At 41.7% G+C, this 24332-nt stretch overlaps 3 protein-coding genes across 6 annotated transcripts; all 3 read left to right on the top strand.

Annotated features, from left to right (window-relative positions):
* The first annotated feature begins 1098 nt into the window (after positions 1-1098).
* On the top strand, positions 1099-13830 carry LOC115765598 (neurofibromin). 4 transcript variants are annotated; one of them, XM_030709248.1, is made up of 18 exons: positions 1099-1395; positions 1817-1960; positions 2021-2405; positions 2459-2600; positions 2652-3239; positions 3303-3624; positions 3694-4246; positions 4303-4840; positions 4939-6530; positions 6587-7193; positions 7252-9607; positions 9664-9921; positions 10009-10104; positions 10568-10657; positions 10944-11146; positions 11205-11391; positions 11460-11625; positions 11832-12648. In XM_030709248.1, the coding sequence occupies exons 1-18, from the start codon at positions 1336-1338 to the stop codon at positions 11951-11953; spliced, it is 8409 nt and encodes a 2802-aa protein (XP_030565108.1). In that variant the 5' UTR covers positions 1099-1335; the 3' UTR covers positions 11954-12648. The 4 variants fall into 4 exon arrangements, with proteins under 4 accessions (XP_030565108.1, XP_030565109.1, XP_030565111.1 ...); XM_030709249.1 differs by having other exon boundaries at positions 3700-4246; XM_030709251.1 differs by lacking the exon at positions 11832-12648 and adding an exon at positions 13102-13830 and having other exon boundaries at positions 1100-1395.
* Positions 13831-16809: 2979 nt separating this feature from the next.
* LOC115765741 (enhancer of split mdelta protein) lies at positions 16810-17376 on the top strand. The gene has a single exon (XM_030709405.1). The coding sequence runs from the start codon at positions 16810-16812 to the stop codon at positions 17374-17376; it is 567 nt and encodes a 188-aa protein (XP_030565265.1).
* A 2673-nt stretch (positions 17377-20049) lies between these two features.
* Positions 20050-20703, top strand: LOC115765723 (enhancer of split mgamma protein). The gene has a single exon (XM_030709387.1). It carries the CDS (start codon positions 20050-20052, stop codon positions 20701-20703), a length of 654 nt encoding a protein of 217 aa, XP_030565247.1.
* The last annotated feature ends 3629 nt before the right edge of the window (positions 20704-24332 follow it).

Below are 24332 nucleotides of genomic sequence, written 5' to 3' on the forward strand. Positions count from 1 at the left end.
TAACTACATATATATACCTACTTAAATGCAAGTGAAAATCAATACGTAAGTTTTCGAATATCAATATTTGCATTTAACAATATTCAATGCAAGAGTAATCAAAAGAGTCAAGCTGCAAGATATACTAATTTTGCAAAACTGTTTTCAAGCTCACAACAATAATTGTACAACAATTTTTATAATATTCGAAATTTGTATATTTATTATGCACTTATTTGATTCCCTCAAAAAACGAAAACCAAAACCAAAACCAAACGAAGCACTTCCCAAACGGCCAACAAACCCGAACATAAAAGAAAAACAAATTATATTTGTTGATAACATTTTATTTGTCATCTAAGGCGATGTTATTTCAAAAATAACGCAGATTTTTAATAAGTATATTGCGACTGTACATTTGTTTTTTTAGATAGCAAAACTAAACTTTATACCGTACAATATTAGAAAATGAAGAGTTGGTACGATTTAAAACGTAACTTCAGAATACTATGAAATCGATTTATAACTACGTATATACGCTCGATATGCTGAATATGTATTAACAAATGTTATAGTATATACATACATAATTAGTATTATATAACTTGAAAATACGTATTATGTATTTGCACGACCCACACAAAGATAGACAGCTGCAAAAAGTAACATACACTACCAGACAAATTCAATAAACTTAAAGAAAAAATACAAATTTGTTATGCATAAAAGGAAACATTAAATAAACTACAACTACCAATACTTACAACTAAAACACAAATCGGATTATTCGTATGTAAATTCAAATCGGTCAGCAACAAATTTTTGCTGTTCCCTAAAATTTCAACTTTAACGTTCGTTTTGTAACCCAACATTGTACGCACTGGTCAGCTCTTTTTTGATGGGCAGCACTTTTCGTTCTTAATTTCTATGCTTGGCAGCACTATATTCACAAGCAGTAAATCGATAATTCATATATCGAATATTCTGGTTTATTTGCAAAGGTCTCCTATTCGGCACGTAGATACGAAAGAGTCTGACGTCACATCCCTGAGAGTTTCTCGTTTTATTAACATCAAAATACATATAAAACTTTAACATTTAACAACAAGAAACTCTTTTTGATATTTGGTGCAGATTCAAACTGTAGTTAAATAATATACCATCACACACAATGAGAGTAAATAGATTCACTCTTATGCGCAACCTTTTTTCCCCATTCGTTCCTTACACACTCGCTGCTCTCTTTCAAAGCAACATCAGCCATCGTTTTGACAGCTCTATATTGCAAAACTCTATCGTTGTTAAAATTAAAAAATGAAGTGAAAAAGCATTTAGAATTTCTTAAACAAACCCAATATGGCTACCCAAAAGCCTGGAGAATGGGCGTCTGGTCTCCTGGCAAGATTCGAAGATCAGGTAAACGATTTACAGCATTTTCAATATGTTGCGTTACGATGCTTTCAAGCGAAGTGAAAAAAATGTACCTGCTGCCGATGTTGTTTTGGTGTGAGTGTGGGTGCAAGGGGGCTTAAGGCGGCAGTAGGGCCGGCGAAGCTTTATGAATGAACTGTCGAGCTGTGTTTTGAATGACAGCTAGAAGCGTACATACCCTTGTCGGGGCACTTAATCAAATACACATGCATAATATATGTACATATGTGTAAGCATATGACAAATATAAAATGTAAAATCTAATTTTTAATTTAAATTTAAATAAAATAATTAAAAATATGAGTAAGTAATTAAAGTAGAGTTGTTGCAAACGATGTGAACTAGTTGCTCAGCACTTCGCTAGTGCATATACTTAAATAATCAAAGAAATGTGTTTTAACTGCAGTTGCCAAACAAAATTGGAGCCTATGGCACACAAGCGCGCATGAGCCAGGACCAGTTGGTGGCATGCCTTATACACATCTCGCGCTATCGCTTCTCACTGGTTATCTCCGGCTTGACCAAGATGCTGCAACGCGTCAACGAGGCTGTAAGTAACTCAAATAAATATAAATATATGGGAGAAATAGCTAATTATATGAATTTATAGGCGCTGCAAAACCGTTATGAGCCGGAACGCTGCTACTTTGAATCTCTGGTCATCATATTAACCACGCTAGAGCGTTGTCTTACCAATCAAACGAAAGATACGGCACGCTTTGAGGAGGCCATGAATGTGAAGCTGTTGCTGCGCGAAATTTCACAGTTTGTGGACGTACAAAGCGACAACAATCCCAATGCAGCTCAATTAAAGGCACTTGCGTCCAAGGTGCTGTTTGCACTGTCGCAGAACCATTTCTCGGCCGTATTTAATCGAATCTCGGCACGCATACAAGAGCTGACATCGTGCTCCGAGGAAAATCCCGACTACAACGATATTGAATTGATTCAGCACATTGACATGGACATGATCAAACTGACCAAGCTGTTGCAGGGTATAATACCACCTCAAGTACGCTCAATGTCATTGATCTCTAATTCTTTTTAGAAACAATAACCAAGTTTCGCTCGAAGCGTGCACCGCCGCTCATTTTGCTCTACTCGCTGGAGAAAGCCATTTGGAACTGGATTGAGTATCACCCGCAGGAATTTCAGGACCTGCAGCGTGGCACAAATCGCGACATATCAACGTAAGTGGCTTCAAACCAATTGCGAAATTTTATAACGAAACGATCTTTCAGCTGCTGGGAGCCACTTCTGGATTTTGTAGAATACTTTAAATCGGAAAACAAGAAGAGCAAAACTTTAGTTTGGCCACTGCAAATGCTGTTGCTCATATTGAATCCTTCCAGCCTGGAGGCCACTGTTAATGAACTGCAGCAGTCGGAGAAAGAGAAAGAAAAGGAAAAGGTGCCCTCAAAGTCCACTCAATCCACTTCGCGCGACAAAGATTTCTCGGCTAGGCAATTCATTGAGAGCATCAAGCGTGGTTTGGGACCGCATTCGCCATCGAAGCAGGTGACCGAATCTTCGGCCATAGCATGCGTAAAACTCTGCAAAGCATCCACATACATCAATATCAATGACTCCAACAATGTGGTATTTAAATTGGTACAATATTTCATCAACGATCTCAAGGCATTGCTCTTCAACCCGCTAAAACCCTTCTCTCGCGGCCAAGGCTACAATTATGCCGACATTGAGCTAATGATTGACTGCTGGGTATCATGTTTTCGTATCAGTCCACACAACATCGAGGCTCTGAAGGTGTGCTTGAATCTGTCCTCACCACAGGCCTATCATTTTGTTATTGTATGCTCTCTCTTGCGGTGAGAAAACACTAAAATATGGACAACATATAATTATTTAAACACAAATATTTATAATTTCAGTCTCGCTCACATTTACGTGGATTTTCGCTTGCAGAACAAGAATCCCTTTCGCATAGTCAACCAGCCTCGTCTGCCCTGGTGGCCACAGACCGATGTCGTGCACTATCGTTCCGCTGAGTTGCGAGCTCTCTTCACAGATACCTTAAATAAAGCCACGCAAGGCTACATAGCACACACTCCGCTGCGCTACATAACTTCCTTAACACTCAAGTCCAAAGACACGCAAAAGGGTCTGACACGTTCCGAGGAGGGACCAGCACACAAGATGCTCTTGTTACTACTCGTGCGGCTCATACACGCTGATCCTACGCTGCTTTTAAATGTAAATTACTACTAAAGTCTATGAATGCGTAAAGAGCATAAACTAAGTTAAAATTACCCTTTTTTGCAGACGCAGGGAAAAGTAGCGCATGAGGTGCAAAGCTCAACGCTAGAGCTTATAAATGGCCTGGTGAGCCTGGTGCATCAAACAACATTGCCGGATGTGGCACAGGAGGCTATGGAAGCTTTGCTAGCACTGCATGCGCCTGAGAAAATTGAAGTCTGGAATCCCGAGGCACCCATTAACACATTCTGGGATGTCAGCTCGCAGGTGCTGTTCTCCATCTCCCAGAAACTCATACAACATCAGATAGCCAACTATACGGATGTGCTTAAGTGGCTGCGTGAAATACTCATCTGCCGCAACACATTTCTGCAGCGGCACAAAGACTATGCCCACGTGGGCAGCCAGATTGCCATATGCAAGCAAGCGCACATCAAAATGGAGGTGGTCTTCTTTATGTATTTGTGGAGCGTGGACTTAGATGCGGTCCTAACATCGCTATCTTGTTTTGGTTTGCTTTGCGAGGAGGCAGAGATCTGCTGCAGCTCCGATGAGTTGACCGTGGGCTTCATCATGCCCAATTATCACATCTACCAGGAACTGGCGCAGCTCTCTTCATGTGAGTTATATAGGATTTATTAATTTCAGGCGAATGTTTATATATATATATTTTAGCTGCCACGGACACGCGCATTTGCTTCTTTGAGAACAGCCATGGCAGTGTGCCGAGCCGCTTGATGCTGCAGAAGCGCATTATGACGTTGCTGCGCAAGATCGAGCACTGTGTGCACGGTGTCCAGCCCGCGTGGGAGGAAACCTTTCGCAACTGGGAGGTGCTTAGTAAGGTTCTGCAGACTTATCCTAAATTAAAGACCGAGGACGCACAAGCGGAAATATTCCATCGTGGCATGGGCAAGCGTCGTGCCAGCCACCAGAGCTCCGAACATGATCTGGAGGAGCAAATCAACGAGTGGGCCAACATGACCTGGTTCCTCCTAGCTTTGGGCGGTGTTTGCCTGCAGAAAGGCAATAGCAGTCGTCAGATTTTAGTGCAACAATCGCAGAACAACGCATCGGTGGCATCACTGGCGCAGGCGTCACTGTATTCCAGTTCGACAAGCTCCGGCCATGGCTCGGCTCATCCCAGCACTGTCTCTTTGTCCGCCATACCGCCGGCGCCGCCACAGGATGTCAGCTATTGTGCGGTAACGCAGTGCGTATAAATTATAATTAAATTATTTACTAACAGTTCCTTCACATACAATTGTTGGTCTTTTCTTTAACATGCATATTAAATTATTTTCTTTGCAGATTTATTGGACAACTGCTGCGTCTGCTAGTGTGCAGCAATGAGAAGATTGGTCTAAACATACAAAAGAATGTTAAGGAGCTAGTGGGTGAAGAAATGTCCACACAGCTGTATCCCATACTCTTTGATCAGATCAGAGCCATAGTGGAAAAGTTCTTTGATCAACAGGGCCAGGTCAATGTGAATGTTACAGATATAAACACACAGTTCATTGAGCATACAATTTTCATCATGAAATCGATATTGGATCCCAAAGCGAGCAAGGATCCGAATAATGAACAGCCGTCGCCATCGGAACATTTGGGTGTCACTAGCATTGAGGGCATGATGTTGGGAATTGTGCGCTATGTGCGTCACCTGGATATGAATGTCTATGCCATACGCATCAAAACGAAGCTATGCCAACTAGTGGAAGTCATGATGAAGCGGCGCGATGATTTAGCCTTTCGCCAAGAGATGAAGTTCCGCAATAAGCTTGTTGAATATCTAACGGATTGGGTAATGGGCACATCGCATCAAATAGCTCCACCCAGCTCGGTGGATGCTTCTCTGTTGACTAGTACTTCACTGATTTTTCGTGATCTTGATCAGGCTTGCATGGAGGCGGTGGCTGCCCTGCTGCGTGGCCTGCCACTGCAGCCTGAGGAGTCAGATCGTGGAGATCTTATGGATGCAAAGAGCGCATTGTTCTTGAAATATTTTACGCTGTTTATGAATCTTCTAAATGACTGCATTGACAGCTCCGAGGCAGAAAAAGAACCTAACAATACTCCACTGCTGCCGCCACGTCCACGTATGGCAGCCGGTAAACTGACCGCTCTAAGGAATGCCACCATACAAGCAATGTCTAATCTACTGGGCGCCAACATTGACTCTGGATTAATGCACTCCATTGACCTAGGCTATAATCCGGATTTGCAAACACGCGCTGCTTTCATGGAGGTGCTGACCCAGATTCTACAACAAGGCACAGAATTTGACACACTGGCCGAGACGGTGCTAGCAGACCGATTCGAACAACTCGTCCAGCTAGTGACTATGATCAGTGACAAGGGCGAGCTGCCTATCGCCATGGCACTGGCCAATGTGGTGACCACCGCGCAAATGGATGAGCTCGCACGTGTGCTGGTCACCTTATTCGATGCCAAGCATTTGCTCTCGCCGCTGCTGTGGAACATGTTCTATCGCGAGGTCGAGGTCTCGGACTGCATGCAGACGCTTTTCCGTGGCAATTCGTTGGGCAGCAAAATTATGGCATTTTGCTTTAAGATTTATGGCGCTAGTTATCTGCAAATGCTATTGGAGCCGCTCATTCGGCCATTGCTGGATGATGAGCAGGAGACCTGCTTTGAGGTGGATCCAGCGCGTCTAGAGCCTGCTGATGATATCGAAGAGAACCGCAATAATTTGATTGCTCTGACACAAAAAGTATTCGATGCTATAATCAACTCTTCAGATCGGTTTCCGCCGCAGCTACGCTCCATGTGTCACTGTCTATACCAAGTGCTGAGCAAACGATTTCCAAATCTGCTGCAAAACAATATTGGCGCCGTGGGAACCGTAATTTTCCTGCGCTTTATCAATCCAGCAATAGGTGAGTCGGGCCTTTAACTTCACCTTTCAAAGTTATAATCTTTTTCTCCCTTACAGTCTCACCGCAGGAGCTGGGCATTGTGGGCAAACAGGTGCCCAGTTCGGCGAAGCGCGGTCTTATGCTTATGTCCAAAATACTACAGAACATTGCCAACCATGTGGAATTCTCCAAAGAGCAGCACATGCTCTGTTTCAACGATTTTTTGCGCGATCATTTCGAGGCCGGAAGACGCTTCTTTATACAAATCGCCTCGGATTGTGAGACCGTCGACCAAACGTCACACAGCATGAGTTTCATTTCAGATGCCAATGTGCTGGCGCTGCATCGTTTGTTGTGGACGCACCAGGAGAAGATAGGCGACTATTTGTCCAGCAGTCGTGATCACAAGGCCGTTGGCAGACGGCCCTTTGATAAGATGGCCACGCTATTGGCCTATTTGGGTCCACCAGAGCATAAGCCAGTCGACTCCCACATGATGTTTAGCTCATATGCACGCTGGAGCTCTATTGATATGTCGTCTACAAATTTCGAAGAAATTATGGTTAAGCATCAAATGCACGAAAAGGAGGAGTTTAAAACGCTCAAGTCCATGAATATATTTTATCAAGCGGGCACCAGCAAGTCGGGCTATCCTGTGTTTTACTACATAGCCAGACGGTACAAGTGAGTACCCATCCGTCTCTATAATGATAAATATCTATTAATATTGTTTTCCTTGCAGAATTGGTGAAACCAATGGAGATCTCCTGATTTATCATGTCATACTCACGCTAAAGCCCTTCTGTCACTCGCCCTTTGAGGTGGTTATTGACTTTACGCACACCTGTTCCGATAATCGTTTCCGCACCGAGTTCTTGCAAAAGTGGTTCTATGTGCTGCCCACGGTGGCTTATGATAATGTGCATGCGGTATACATTTATAACTGCAATTCGTGGGTGCGCGAGTATACAAAGTTCCATGATCGCATCCTGGCACCGCTTAAGGGCAACCGCAAATTATTATTCCTTGAGTCGCCCAACAAGCTGAGCGATTTTATTGATGCCGAACAGCAGAAGCTGCCTGGCGCAACGCTTTCGTTAGACGAGGATCTGAAAGTGTTTAGCAATGCCCTAAAGCTTAGTCATAAGGACACGAAAGTGGCCATCAAAGTGGGTCCCACGGCGCTGCAGATTACATCCGCCGAGAAAACGAAGGTCCTGGCGCATTCAGTGCTGCTCAATGATGTTTATTACGCCTCTGAAATTGAGGAGGTTTGTCTGGTCGATGACAACCAATTTACCCTGTCCATAACCAATGAAAGCGGCCAGTTGAGCTTCATTCACAACGACTGCGACAATATTGTCCAGGCCATTATACACATACGCAATCGCTGGGAGCTTAGCCAGCCGGATTCGGTCACAGTGCATCAGAAGATACGACCCAAGGATGTGCCCGGCACGCTTCTCAACATGGCTCTACTAAATCTGGGCTCCTGTGATCCCAATCTGCGCACAGCTGCTTACAATTTGCTATGCGCGCTGACCGCCACCTTTGATCTGAAGATTGAAGGCCAGTTGCTAGAGACGCAAGGTCTCTGCATACCCTCGAATAACACTATTTTCATAAAGTCCGTCAGTGAGAAGTTGGCCACCAATGAGCCACATCTGACGCTGGAATTTCTCGAGGAGTCCATACAGGGCTTCCAGCGTAGCACCATTGAGTTAAAGCATTTGTGCTTGGAGTACATGACACCCTGGTTGAAGAATCTGACCAAGTTTTGCAAGTCCAATGACGACGCCAAGAAGTTAAAAGTCTCGCAAATTCTAGACAAGCTCATCTGCCTGACAATTGATCAAAAGGAAATGTATCCCTCGGTGCAGGCCAAAATCTGGGGCTCCATTGGCCAAATACCTGAGCTCATTGATATGGTGTTGGATAACTTTTTGCACAAGTCGATTAGCTATGGCCTGGGCTCGCCGCAGGTGGAGATTATGGCCGATACTGCTGTGGCCTTAGCGTCAGCTAATGTCCAATTGGTGTCGAAGAAGGTTATCACGCGCATGTGCCGCGTTATGGACAAGTCGTGCACGAATCCTACACAATTTCTTGAACAGCACATGATGTGGGATGACATTGCCATACTAGGGCGGTATCTGCTTATGTTATCCTTTAATAATTGCCTGGATGTAGCCACCTCGGTTCCGTATCTCTTCCATACCATCACGTTTCTGGTCTGCTCTGGCTCGCTGTCCATGCGCGCTTCCACCCATGGACTGGTCATAAATATTATACACTCTTTGTGCACCTGCACAAATCTTTCGTTTGGGGAGGAAGCTCAGCGTGTGCTGCGTTTGTCACTTGATGAATTCTCGCTGCCCAAATTCTATCTGCTGTTCGGAATTAGCAAGGTTAAATCGGCGGCTGTCACAGCCTTCCGCTCTAGTTGTCGCCACCCTACGGACAAGTGGCTAGGCAATGAACGCGTCACTCAACCGCTGCCTGCGGATCGTGAGCGCCTGTCGCTGCCCTCGCTGGAGGTCATCACAGATGCTCTTCTGGAAATCATGGAGGCCTGTATGCGGGACGTGCCCGACTGCGAGTGGCTGCTTACCTGGACCTCTTTGGCGCGTAGCTTTGCCTTTTGCTACAATCCAGCACTGCAACCACGTGCTCTTATTGTCTATGGCTGCATTAGCAAGAGCGTAACGGATCACGAGGTTAAGCAACTGCTACGCATACTTGTCAAGGCGCTTGAGTCTTTCAACGATTTAATACTGATTGAGGCTTTGGTCATGTGCCTCACACGCATTCAGCCTCTGCTACGTCCAGAGTCGCCTATACATCGTGCACTCTTTTGGGTGGCCATCTCTGTCCTGCAGCTGGACGAGATTACGCTTTATGGCGCTGGTCTGGCGCTGCTCGAACAGAATCTGCATACGCTCAAGTCGCAGGGCTGCTTCGACAAGAAGGAAACCATAGCCGAAGTCATGATGAAAACGCGCGAGAAGCTCGAGTGGCACTTCAAACAACTGGATCATGCTGTGGGCTTGTCTTTTCGCAGCAATTTCCACTTTGCTCTGGTCGGACATTTAATTAAGGTGAGTCGCTTAAATTTAAAAAATGGGTGTGGTCTAAAATATTAATATCATTTTAGGGCTTTCGTCATCCCACGCCAACCACAGTGTCACGTACATCCCGTGTGCTGACCATGCTTCTGGGTATTATAGCCAAGCCACTGCATCGCGACAAATTCGAGGTGACGCCGGACAGCGTGGCCTATTTAACAGCTCTTGTGGCTGTCTCCGAGGAGGTGCGTTCCCGTTGTCATGTGAAACATGCGCTGCCACGCTGGCCGGCTGATCTAAGCGGCAGCAGCATGGAAAATGGCGAACTACCTAATGGTGTGCAGACTGTAAGTGCATATAAGAAAACGAAGTTGATCTATTATTATGTTGTGTTCTGAAAATGTAATAATATGGTTTTACTCTTCATATTTCAGATCGGCCAACCGTTGTCGCGACGTCAAAAAAGCTGGGATATACTGGATCAGTCAGCTCTGCAGTTTGCGCGTCATCATAAAGTACCTACCCTACAAGTAAGCTAATTAGGCAGAGTCCAATTAAATTTTCTTGTGTGTCCTATTTGAAAAAATCGTTTTACAAAAGTTGTTATAACCATTTGCTATAGTAACTTTTGGCTATTCTCGTGTTATATTGAGATAATTATTATGTAAACATTCCGCCTATTATCAACTCTATTCGAGATCAACATTTGCATAACTTATTAATCGTTCAATGACTTTTTCTTATCTCTTTTTATGTTTGTTAAAAAAAACCCCCGTAACATACATATATCACAACGTAACTCGTATATACTCAAATATACTACTTTATATGCCTGCTGACTCTTTCATCTAATTGGTGCTTGTAACTCCCATCAACATACTTATATATACCTACAAAAACTACTCGTAATTGCCACTACTACTACGCATGAACATGTCATTTGATTTACGCTTAATTTGGTAAACAACAACAAAAACAACTTTATGATCGTAGAATGCGCGAGTTTTATTCAAAACTCAACGCTCATTTTCGGTACCAACCACCAAGGATCCGAATAATGCGAGCGGCATCGAAGAACGTCAGGTATTGACTAAAAAACTCTCACCTTAACTAGACCCCAGAAACCCAATAATAAAATACTCGAATTAAGTAATATATAATTTTCCTGCATGACACTGCCTGTTCGCTCAAAGCCCCATCAATTCCATTAGAAACTAATTTAATTGTTCACCTCAATTTGTTCTTTTTTGTTAACTAGTTCAACATTTTCACAGTAAACACAAATTTTCAAATATCTTCACGTCCTTTATTAGCTAATTTGTATTTCAAATTTATGCATCAATCTAACAAACTTTCCACCACCCAACAGGAACGCGGCTCTCGTTCTTCTGTCTCAAATGAATCGAATGTTTTACTCGATCCGGAGGTGCTGCCCGATCTATCCATACAAGCGCTGGTGTTAACCGTTTTGGCAACTCTCGTAAAGTACTCCTCGGATGAGAACGAAACGCGCGTGCTCTATCAGTATTTGGCTGAGGGTTCCGTCGTTTTTCCAAAAGTATTCCCCGTTATGTAAGTTATTTTTGCAATTTTATTTGAAACCTTTTAATATACCATTTCTAATCCGCAGTCATTCGCTTTTGGATCAGAAAATTAATAATATACTATCCGTATCACACGATCAAGTTGTATTGAATTCCGTGCAAAGCATCATACAGAACATGTTGGCCAGCGAGGATCCCTCCCAGCAGCAACTACATTTCCTGCAAAGCTGCGGATTTGGCGGACTCTGGCGTTTCGCTGGGCCCTTTACCAAGGTAAGTTTCGTGAATTTTAACCAATTACCAACTAGTAAATTTTCATTTCTTTTTTGTTGCCCTTGCAGTACAACATGATGGGAGAATCTTCAGAGTTGTTTGTTAACTGCTTGGAAGCCATGGTGGAGACTTGTTTGCCTGGCGATGAATCAGGACCCGTCCCACCTTCACCGCGTCCGTACAACCTCAGCTCCAGCCTGAGCAGCCTAACGCTTGGCTCACCCACAGATAAAGGTAAATTGTGAAAAATACGATAGCATTTTTTTTAATGCTCAAATTAGCTGCATAAATTGTTAAACTTGCTTTTAGCCTAGCGCATTATTATAGCCACAGATTTGAGATGATATTTTTGGTACACTCGAATTTTGATAAAACGTTATAAATATGTTCTCTATTTACTTTTTCTATATGCAAACACAACATTACGTTTAAATATATAGCATTCTCATCGGAATCATTAGACTTTTATGATAACTGCTCCGGCAGCGTCACCTCGCTGCGCCGCGCCTCACACAGCAAATCTCGCGCCAAACATCGATTGAACGAAAGTCCATCACATTAAACTGCAACTAATTTGAAAAACAAATATATAAAAGAAATTATACAAGCTTAGCAAATTATATATACACACACATAAACAAATGCATTGCCGTCAAAAAACAAAACACATCATGTTTATACAAGACATTGTGGGCTATACAATCTATTGTGCAAGTATCTAATCAAGTTAACTAAGCGCTACTTACTAAATTAAATCGTACCTTACAATTGAAAAAGTCAAACAATTGTGCTAAATAGGGGACAGTACAATTAATCAGTATGCAAATTGTTGTCAAAACCTCCCCCCCCCCTACCAAAAAAAAAAAAAAAAAAAAAAAAAAAATAAATGCACCTTATTGTATTAGCAAATTGTATGTTTGAATATTTGAAAATTGTATTTTCGATATTTATCAGTACCTTGACGCATTTATAAAACGTTTTTCGATTACATATGCGACTTAAAATTATCTAGCTCTTTTGTATCGTAGTGTAGTTGGCTTAAATGTTTGTTACATATTTTTTCGTACATATTAATAATATAAGCAGAAATCGGCCGATGTTACTAACAACTATTTGACATATTTACCAATCGGTTAAACTAACAAAATCGCCAGTTTAGTGACTTGGCCCATATTTTATTATATACATACAAACTTTTAACCAATCGAATTACGAATCATGTTAAAATACATATACATATATTTATATATAAATATTCAATATTAAACGTACCTAAAGCTTATGCAAAAATATATATATGCATGCGAATTGCAACAGTGTTGCACAAACAAATAAACCATAAAAACCTGCTTTCAATTTGCCTAACAAAATATATGAATAAAAAAAATAAAGCAAAACACAAAATTTCAGTTGCAATAAGATTTGAGTTTTACAATAGCTTTAAACTAGACTAGAAAAAGCAACGTTACAGCGACATTTTATACTTTTTATAAATTGCATAGAATATTTTGATTAGTTAAACTAGATAATAGACTTTTATATACAACAAATTTGTTTGCCAAATGCGTGGGAACTTTTTCCCAGCATCGTTAGACTTTGAATTTCTGGCTTTTATATCCCTCTTAATAATTAACTTAACTCTGTTTATTATTTTCTTAGTTTCTTGCATAATTTATGCATATGTTTATGCCTCTTCTATCTTATTTTCAGCTGCATGAATAACAACAACAAACCCACGCACGAGACGTACCACACTAATCGCAAAAGTTATGCGTTTTTTAAATCTGTTTAAACAATGTTTCTAAACCAAAAAAAAAAAAATAAAATAAAATAACCACAAAATGTACAAACGCGTTTCGAACGAATGTCCATTGTTGATGATCGGTTATGCGTAAAATTAAACAAATAAAACTCGTTACATGTAAAAGGACTGAATGTATGTATATAGAGGAAGGCGAAACAGCTGGCAGAGGCGCATGGAACCCCACGAATAAATATTACAAATAGTAATATAGCAAATATATATATATATATATATATATATACATACATATATATATGTACATATATTTTCACAAAGAATAAGGAACAAACAAAAACGGCAAGAATTTTTGAACAACTATCGATGCAATGTAGTTTTTAAAATATTTATGTATGTAGTTTAAAAATAAGCACATACCTACTCACACCAGTTCCTGCGAAAACCACGGCCCAGTCGTAAGGGCCACAATTGTACCCGAGTTGATCAATCAAAATGAAAACTGCAACAACAACAGCAATAAGAAGCTTTAGAAAAGTAGCATGCATTTAAGCGGCCTTTTCATAATTTTGTATTATTTGTGAATCTCTTGATGCGAATTAAAAAAATTGTAATTAACGGCATTTATTTAATGTTTTCATATTTTATTTAAGCTCATGTCCATTTAATCTTTTACCTAATTTATTTCACAAGCATAATATTTTTTATATTTTAAATTATTAAATTTGTAAAACACCAAAAATGGAATTCCCTCTTAAATAAGCAAACCCCAGACGTCTTTTAATGCAAAATAGGCTTAGGCATACAACACGTTTATAAGAACGAAAATCGAAATATTTATATACCTTATACATTTGTACCTCGTAACAACAACAAATTTAATCGCAACAATTTAGTCCGATATCTTCCTTTTCTTATAAGGCATACTAGCACAAGAATTTTTATTATTACCAACTGAAACTAACACATTTTGAATCAAAGGTAACTAGAACCGGTAACTATGTATAACAAATCCGAGAAACATTACTTTTGCATATATATAAGTATATCGTATTTATGCTCTATGTATGTATGTGTTGCTATATGTGTATTTATGTATAATCGAAAAGTATATATTGTAATTTAAATAACTATCGAACGAAATAGAAATTGCTAACTATGCGGCTAACTAAAAATATAGTATATTAAATATTCAAGTTTCAAGTCTATCAATGTACATGTTTATCGAGCAACTTAATTTACTCTCAATAAAATGTTTAAAGAAAAAACCAATAAATTATTTTATCAAAGTCGAATTATTAAAACATTTTATTAACTTCAAGGATAAATACTACCCGTTGGATTAGTTTGAAAGAAGTTAAATGATCTACAGAATTCATTACAATAAAGTTAATATTTTTCATAAATATATGTTAAAAGGATATTTCAAATATTCTAAGATACCCAGGATTAAGGTTAAGTAAATCTCTTTTAAATCATTTACCACATCCATATCAGCACTTCAGCTCTTTTTCTTTTGTATGCAAATATTTATAATAGTTCTCGCAATTTCAACAGATCAACCCCAGAGCTAAATAAGATATGCATTTGCCAGACAATCCATTGGTGCGTTGTTTAGCGCGCCAAGATTGAAAACCTCCCCCACGACGCAACGGAATCAGGGCCTCATCACCAAATGCAGTTGTCGTTGTGTTTGTTGGCTTCTCAATTTCATGCATGCGATTACACGACCCTCGGGCTCGGGGGCAGACGCTCACCCTCGGTGCGTTGGTCGAGCAGGTGAATTTTGTCGATGGGCCAATCCCGGTTGCAAACGCGCCAAAACGGAGCAAGTGCCACAGCTGACCGGGCCAAAATCTCGAAAATACAATCCCAATACTTGTGGGAATGCTTGAAGTAAACTTTCTCACGATGTGCCGCCAACGGCACACCGGCTGGCAAGTGCCTGGCACTGGCAACTGGTACGGGTGGCAGTGGTTGCGGTGGTTGCAAGCGAGCAAGCGCGACCCGTTCCCGTCCGTAAGTGTAACGCAATGTCGCGTCAAAGAGGAAATGAGGTCTGGGTCTCGATCTGGCCCTGTTGCCTGTGACACACACACACACACACACACACACGAAGACAGCGCGCCAAAGGAAAGAGAGCAAAACACTGCCACGACACAAACAGAAAAACCAACAATGTCGCCGCCATCGTTGAGATTGCCGCCCGGGGCCCAAGTGAGGGTAGCTAAAGGGAACGGGCATGGCACGCATGGGGCACGGTTGCCAGAGAGTGTGCGAGGCACAGACAAAGCCAGGTCGAGGTCATGTCGCCGTCGCATTCGTTCTTGAGTTAAATGTTGCACGCAGCCAGCTCGTGTGTGCGTGTGCGTGTGGTGCGAGTTGCTGCCGCTTCTGCTCATCGTGCTGTTGGTGGTGGTTCCTCTGGTTCGGCCTTTGTCTCTGGCTCAGGCTCATGCTCTGTTCCTGTTGCGCAGGCGCACGGCAACGGCACGAGAAAAAAAGAGAGCGCCGCTCTGGCAGAGTCATAGCGTACGCGCTGTTGGCATCAGCCCAAGGCGTGTGCACAGCGCGAAAATAAATAACAATTCGTAATTTTTAGAACACAGTTCAAGCTCACCAACATTTTTTAGATAAATAAATATAATTTTATAACATTTTTATTTGCTGGTAAAAATTTACTTTAATGAATCCTTTCGTTTTCTTGCTTGCTAGTTTTTCATTGTTTTAAGGTTAATATTTACATACGATTTGTTATCATTTTTTAACAAATTTAATTTGCTTATAAATTTTTTGATAGCCTTATAATAAAAGCTTAACTAACGTACACTTCTAGAAGGTGGACGCTTGTCTTGTGCAGATATATACTCTCAAGCCATTAGAATTAGACCATACTCATTCGTACACCTTTAAACGAACACCCCGTTAGCGGACAAAAAATTACAAAAATTACCAGCCAAGCTTTTAAAAACCACCTAATCCAATAAACTGTTTACCTACGTATAATTTCACTACATGCGTCAACAATTTTTTTCAGTGTAGATAAACGGCTTCCGCTCACTTGTCACAAATGTCTAAGCTATTTAATCGATAGGGTATTTACATGTGGAAATTTTAAAAATCATCACTTATGATTTTATATTATATATATATATATATATATAAATTCTAAATAAATTCAGCAGTATTCTATCAAATCTTTTTAAAATTTTAATTTAAAGTGTTATTTGAATGTACAGGGTATCTTATAGTGATGCAAGCAAAATAAATTTCTTTTAAATGTTGCACACGTGCAGCGTTGAGGGCATCTTGCCACAAGCAGAGCGTCGGAGGCACACACACTTACGCACAACGACACGATTGATGCTCGTCTTGGGCCATCATTCCCGATCGGATCCGCTTCGCTCTGATCGTTTTGAACGTTGCGTGGTAGCAGTTAGGGGAGGATTTTGCAAGTGTACGCGCCGCCGACGCCGACGCCTGCTGCAGCTACAAAAAGGATCAGTTTACCTTGCGGCAAGATCATTTCTCAAGCGACTACCGTGCGGTGAACAGCAGCAAGTGTCCGTTCCGCAGCAGCGTTCAACATACGCCCGGACAAATTTATAAGGCTACTTGCAACATCAGAATTAACACACACACCCAATCAAATTAGTACTATGGCCGTGGAGGGTCAAAGATTTATGACCAAGACGCAGCACTATCGCAAGGTCACCAAGCCGCTGCTGGAGCGAAAGCGACGGGCGCGCATGAATCTCTACTTGGATGAGCTGAAAGATCTCATTGTGGATACAATGGACGCGCAGGGCGAGCAGGTCAACAAGCTGGAGAAGGCTGATATACTGGAGCTGACCGTGAACTATCTGAAGACGCAACAGCAGCAGCGTCTGGCCTGCGGCAGTGCCGGCACTCCTCCAGACATGTCCACACCCACTTCTCCACCTGCGAATCAGTTGAACTTTGACAAATTTCGCGCGGGTTACACACAGGCCGCCTATGAGGTCTCCCACATATTCTCCACGGTTCCCGGTGTAGATCTTAAGTTTGGCACGCATCTGATGAAGCAGCTTGGACATCAGCTAAAGGATATGAAACAACAACTGAGCAGCCCAGTGCCCAGTGAAGATGCTAACGAACCTGTCAATCTGGCCAATGGCAAGCAACAGCGCTCCACATCACCACAAGAGAATCTAGACAAGGGCGAGGATGTTTGGCGACCCTGGTAAACTATCCAAAAAGCCCATCCCTTAGCTTTATTACACTTGCACACTGAGAGCTTTATTAATCTGGTTCTAGTTCATAAGTTTTGATCGAGTTTTCCAAGGTTTATTGTAAACATTTGCCCTCGTTTATTTGATGATTATTTGACGAGCTTTTATACCTATATGATGTGATGTTCCTGTGATAGTTTTTAAGTGCGTTTTTTTGCATATGATCTCCAGTAGCAAATAATACTTAAATATTTAAACATCATTTTTATTAATTTGAATACACACCGAGCTTCCCATTGAGCTTCCATTTAGATTAAACTGTAAAATGATTACTCATAGATATTTTGAAACAAATCATTTAATTGATCTTTAATTTATATGCTTTTAATAAATATAGATTGTATATTATGAAATTATTTTGATTTTCACGAATATTTGGAAAAAATATATCTCCAAAAATGTATGTAATGAAGAAATATTAATAATTCAAGTTTTGTAAAAATGTTTTAAATAAGCTAATATATCCTAAAAATCAGAACAACATTTTTCCCTATATGCATTCGTTACAATTTCAATAAAACGTATTTTTAATTTATCTGAATTAAAGCAATACATAAATTTTTGAACTCAAATTCAAATAAAATGACGGCTTAAATCAAAAAGCTCAATACAACAAAAATTTGACAAATTTTCTCTGTTAAATCCCGTCTTATAAAGATCGGAGGCACCCCTGGTACATGCGAACGTCCCATTTGGTTGCGAATTACATCACGTTACTTGGAAATTACCCCAATCGACTGGCTAGACTATTCCTAAAGAGGCGTAGAATTGAAGGAGCGCAAATGCGTAGGAGATTGCGGAGGTCTAATTCAATCGATATCTCAGATCGGCTTATATAACCAAAGTTTTTTCGTTAATTTTATGTTAGACTTAGGCTGTAGAATAAGTTGAATTAGTATTTATTCATATAAGTTTAATTGAAGATGCTTAAGTAAAAACTAAAACAAATTCAACTTTAAATAAAAGACATGTTTTCTGTGAAATCAATAAAAATCTAAAAAATAATAATAAACCCACAAGGGTTTCACGAAGTTATTTTCCGAGATGTATTTGGAACATCAATAAATATTTTCGCAGTTAAAAAATAATTAAATACAATTTTCCTATAATAACAAGTAAGCGATCAAATCGCCTCAGATATAACATAACATTTTCACAAATAAATTGCTAATACTCCCCTAATTGATTTGATGAATAATTATTTGTTGTTATTTTTTTGAGTGATTTCTCATATTTTAATATATAAGAAAATTATTAATAATTAAAAAATATTATTATTATTGAAAATCTTTTTTGTTTATTTTTTTTATCAGCTGCCTTTTTTTGGAGTTGTGAAGTTGTTTTGAATTTGTGCCCTAAGTCTCAATTGAAATGGTGATTAATGTAACCATGTAATCAGCTTACGACTCAGTGAAAAGCTTTAAATAATGGCTGATCACATCCATTTCCAATCAACAACAACAACAGACCAACACCATCCCACATATCGATCCCTCGCCATACACATGCGCATGTAAATGCTCACCCAATGCCAGCTCACACCCAATATCCACAGTGCAATTACAAGAGCCTGGAACGCGCACGACTTACAGTCAAAAGTCGAAAGTGTGTCCACCGTGCGCCACACGCGAGTAACGAGCAGCAAGAGTCGAGCAACAAGCATCGAACAGCATCGCTTGGCCCCTGCCCGATTTCGACTCTTACTTACAAAAGGTGTCCATGGGCCAGGATCAGGGCAGAGCCATAGCCAGAGAAAAAGCAACGGGAACACACATTAAGCACACTCGTCGCACACGAGCAATGTTCCCACAGGATCATAACTGGCACACATCCGGCCAACAAGTGCAGGACGAGCCGAAATGAAATACCAATGCACAAACAGGAAGTGCTGCTCTTTGCTGCTTCGCCTAAGCGAAACGCCCCAGCAGAATGCTGCTGGTCCTGGCATTGTGGCCGTGTCGTTCCCACGCCAACGGGCCATCGTCTGTTGGCACAAATGAGATGGCAAGAAGCGTGCAGTTCATTATCCTTTCACTCGCCCTTGCTCTTAGGCAAATCATAACACAAGCCTAGAAATGGCAGCTGCGCCACAAACTCACAAACGCACAAACTGCAAAAATTCCCATGGCCTGGCCAGGCGGGGCATGGTTCGAGCTGCGCTTCGTTGCCCATTGAGCAGGTGAGCCTCAGAATATTGGTGTGAGAAACCAAGGAGGAAAGTGGTTCCCACGATACTGCCAAGCACACACTCAAGTAAACACACATACACACGCACAAAGGCAACGATCCTGCAAAGGCAGCGATCCTGCTCCCTGGTGCCCGCTGATGATAAGGGTGCCACCAGAGGGCAACAATAAGAAACCGAGCGAACAATAAGAAACAGCGGAAGGGTCGACGACGTCGTCGTCGAGCAACCCTCATGCCAGCACACGCTGCACAAAATGCCAGCACAGCCGAACCCAAAGCCGAGACCGATCCAAGCGCACGAGGTACTATGGGGGTTGTTTTTGCGGCTCGGCTATAAAAGGCAGCGGTCCGGCGAGGCAAGAACACACAACGTCTTGCACATTCGGAGCAGCAACAGCTCAGCAAAGCAACCAAAATACCAAACACTAAATACCCAACAAAATGTCGTCAATGCAAATATCGGAAATGTCCAAGACGTACCAATACCGCAAGGTCATGAAGCCATTGCTGGAGCGCAAGCGGCGCGCACGCATCAACAAGTGTCTAGATGAGCTAAAGGATCTGATGGTCGCCACGCTGGAATCGGAGGGCGAGCATGTCACACGCTTGGAAAAGGCCGACATACTCGAGCTGACCGTCACCCATCTGCAGAAGATGAAGCAACAGCGCCAGCACAAGCGCGCCAATGGTGGCGCCGAGACACTTACGCCTGCCGAGGGCTTCCGCTCCGGATATATACACGCCGTCAATGAGGTGTCCCGCTCGCTGTCCCAGCTGCCCGGCATGAATGTCAGCCTGGGCACACAGTTAATGACACATTTGGGCCAGCGGCTTAATCAACTGCAGCCCGCCGTAAAGGAGGTGCTCCCAGTGACAGAGCCACTCTCCGTGCACATTGCCAGCCGGGATGCCTACTCTGTGCCCATTTCGCCCATCTCCAGCTATGCCGGCAGCCCCAACTCAAGTGTGGCCAGCGAACAACTGGGCAGCGCCTCGCTCCTGACCACTTGCTCCAGCAATCTCAGCATTGATGTCACCAAAATGGAGGAGGTGGCAGACAGCGAGGATGAGGAGAATGTCTGGCGGCCTTGGTAGAACCAGCAAGAGCGACAGAGAGAGAGACAGAGAGAGAGAGATAGAGAAAGAAAGAGAGAGAGACTATAAGAATGAGAGTTAAGAATAGCAAATGTCTTCCAAGTCAAAGGGTTAACTAAGCCCCATTGACGCCCACTTAGCATTAAGTTTACAACAACAACAAAAAAGCTTTAACCGCTGCGCAGTTCATGTGATAACTAAGTTTAATAATAAATTATATAGCTAAAATCGAAATACCCATGTATCTTTTATTGACACATCGTATTTACCCCTGGTTATAAGACTGAAATTAATGGGAATATCTGCTTATCAATAAGCAACATTTGACTATCCAATTGAATCAAACTTTTTCCCGGAATATGTATATATATGTATATATATATATATATATATATATAAATATACATGTATATATTATCATATATATTAGTTAGGAGGGTCAATCAGTTGTTGTGGCGGAAATGCCCATAGCCTAAACTGCTGCTACAATTTTCTCGAACCCAACTGAGTCAATTCGTTGTAATTTTCTGATTCTTCTTATTGTTAAAAATGCCGACCAAAAATCTCTTAACAATAGAAAGCGAAAACAATGCTAAGGCCGAGAAGAAAACCAAAAAAGAAAACTAAAAAAAAAAAAAAAAACAGTAGAAAAATAAAATCAATGTCCGTTACGAGTCTGCCGACGCGTCCAGGGTCCAGGAGCACCCCTTGAACACGTGTGCACACAATAAGACCGGGCAACATAAAAAATTAGAGACTTATCTCTTGGCGTGCCTAATCGAGTTACGACAATGTCGCTCAGCCTTAGGCCCAAAACGAAATCTTCTTGAAAAGAAAAACGGCCCAAACAATAGTAGAAAAGGATCGAGTCATCGTTGTACAACCCTCCGGCCAACCTCCAACCATTAAGCATCCTTTTTGGGCACTCGTCTAGAAAATCGTGTGCACAACGGTCAAGGCAAGACACATAATTGCTCGGGCTGTCTGTCTGACATTCAGGTAAAGGTAAAATGATTGCTCTACCCTAGGGCAATCCACAGCTTGGGCCCTGACAGGATATCACTTTTAGCTGGCCCTCATCATTTGGTTATCTGCTGCTGCTGTTGTTGCTGCTTTTGTTGTTGTTGTTGTTGTTGCTGTTGCTGCTCCAACAAGACCAGTAGCTTCGACGCCTGAGCTGTTAACAATCAATGAAGTTAAAGACAGCCACATAAAATAGCCCAGACAACATGAAAATTATGGGGGCACCTCTGGGGATGCAAAATCGTGGCCTTCATCAGCATTAACAATCTTAAGACTGAAGATTTCTGACCAGTAAATTCACCTTCATGTAAGATTTAAGTAATGCGGGTTAACCAAAGAACAATTTAAAGTACATTTTTTATTATTCATTTAATAATTAATTTTAGGTTGACTAAAAATTTAATTGAGCATATGAACATTTTTTGTGTTGTTATAAAAAAAATATAATATTGTATAAAATAAATAAAAATAACATAAATTAAGATTTTAAATAAATAAATTTTAAATATAAGTATATATATATCAGATATCAAATAGGGTTCTCTTTTATTTGCACCCTATAGATAAAATGCCTTACCATTTTAATCAGATTCCTTAATATTAATAATTTCCACAGGTTATGCCTTACTGACACCTATAAAACTAATACAACTTAAAAAAAAAAAACAGCTAAAAAAAATTTTGTATAACTCAATTGAATTTTCAGTCGTGTAGCTCATACAAATTTGCATATGATCAATACAGACAAAAAAAATCGCAACTCAATGTTGATCCTCGGTCATCCCTAGGCAGCATAATTGTGGCATGGCAACAACAACAACGGCAACGACAACGACAACAAGATGCACAACCAGAGACGACAATGGACAATAAGCAGAATATGGCATAAGGCGAAGGCAAAAGGAAATGCACGCAGCAGCTACAAAAGATACTTAATCTTAAAGGTAAACCCGATGAATGATGAACGAATGTGTTGCAACGTAACCGAAACCGTATCCCAATCCCAAAACTTCGAAACGCTCAAAGATCTGCAAAGAGCTCGACGCTCGCTGCTCGCCGCTCGAACGCAAGCCCGAGTCATTAAAAATCTACAATACACAAACTGCATACGAATCACTTGAAGGGCCACAGCACACGCACACACAAATTGACGGCCGAAGGGACTGGTCGTGCACAGGGTGAGGGGCAGGGTAAGGAGCGGAGCGCAGTACAAAAAATATCAGAAGCGAAGATCGTGAGAAAATGGTTTGGAACGTGGTTCTCACACGATCGACACACCTGCCCTTTTTATGTGTAAGTGTGTGCAGGGTGTGTGTGTGTGTGTGTGTGTGTGCAGGGTGAGTGTGTGTGTGTATCTCCCTGTTGTACGTATTTTTGAATTCAAGATACAAGACCACTTACGGGCAAGATCACGACCGAGGAGCGAGGAGGCGAATAGCTGCTGCTGCTGCTGCTGCGACTTGAAAGAGAAAAGCAGCGTGCGGTAAGTGTGCGGCAAAGTTGACGTCGTCGCATTGGCCAACATTGTAATGACTGTGGACACACGATCGTTAAGACCACAGCGTAGCCGAACACAAAAGGGGTAGGGGGGAGCAGGCAGCAAGGCGGCCTGTGGCGCGGCGCATGCGCGATGAAGCCGCAGCGCGCAGCTCGCGGCTCGCAGCGTTTTGTCGAACGAACTCAATTTACTTTGTTTACGGCCAGAGCCAGAGCCAAAGCGAGACAAAGTTTGAGTGTGCGACAGAGACAGTTAGCCAGTGTGAGGCACAGGCCGAGCCACACTTATATGGTGTGCTATTGACTCTGTAATATCTTTAATATGGGATGTTGTTACACTGCATTGGCACACGCGCACGTTTCCACTGGACGAGCGCTGCCCAGAGCCAGTGTTGGCGGGCGTGTGTGTGTGTGTGTTTGTGTGCCAGAGATGCTGGCACGAGTTGTTGCATGGCAGCCCCACACCAACCCCCTCCCCCACCCAAACAGCCGCTGCTCATCTCAACGATGCCTGGCCCCTTGCTCAGCCCATCGCCAGCACCCGCTCCATCGGCTGGGTTGGCCGGTTTTTATTTTTGATTTTTTTTGTTTTTATTTTTTTTTATTTTTTATTAAGTGGTGGTCTTGCGCTTACTTTAATATGGCTGCATTAAATTTTGCGGCGTGTGTGTATTATGACTGCAGTAGGTGGCACTGCCTGGCCCCGGGGCAGCATCGGCAGCAGCAGCATCAACTACAGTTGCTTGAGTGAATGTGAATGTGAATGGAATGGAATGGAATTAGTGTGGGGCCAACACTCAGAGGTCACGAGATGTGCGCACCTTACTGTACTTCTTCATTTATATATAAATCTTTTTTTTTGCTACTTTAAAGCGCTTACTAACCGTTCAAGACGCTCTAATCGAGCCGTTAGTTATTGGCCTACATAAAATAATATCAATCGCATCATTGCCAGCATCATACTTATTTTGGAGCAAATGACAAAAAAGTTGTTCAAGTTATTTGAAATATAGAAGTAAAAGTGTCAGAATTATTACTTGTAGTACCCTAGATGCAATGATAATTGTTTTTTATTAAATACATATTAATGATGGCTTAGAAATGAATGA

Source organism: Drosophila novamexicana, unplaced genomic scaffold (assembly GCF_003285875.2).
Source record: "Drosophila novamexicana strain 15010-1031.04,08,12 unplaced genomic scaffold, DnovRS2.1 tig00000986-arrow-arrow-pilon, whole genome shotgun sequence".
Taxonomy (NCBI): Eukaryota; Metazoa; Arthropoda; class Insecta; order Diptera; family Drosophilidae; genus Drosophila; species Drosophila novamexicana.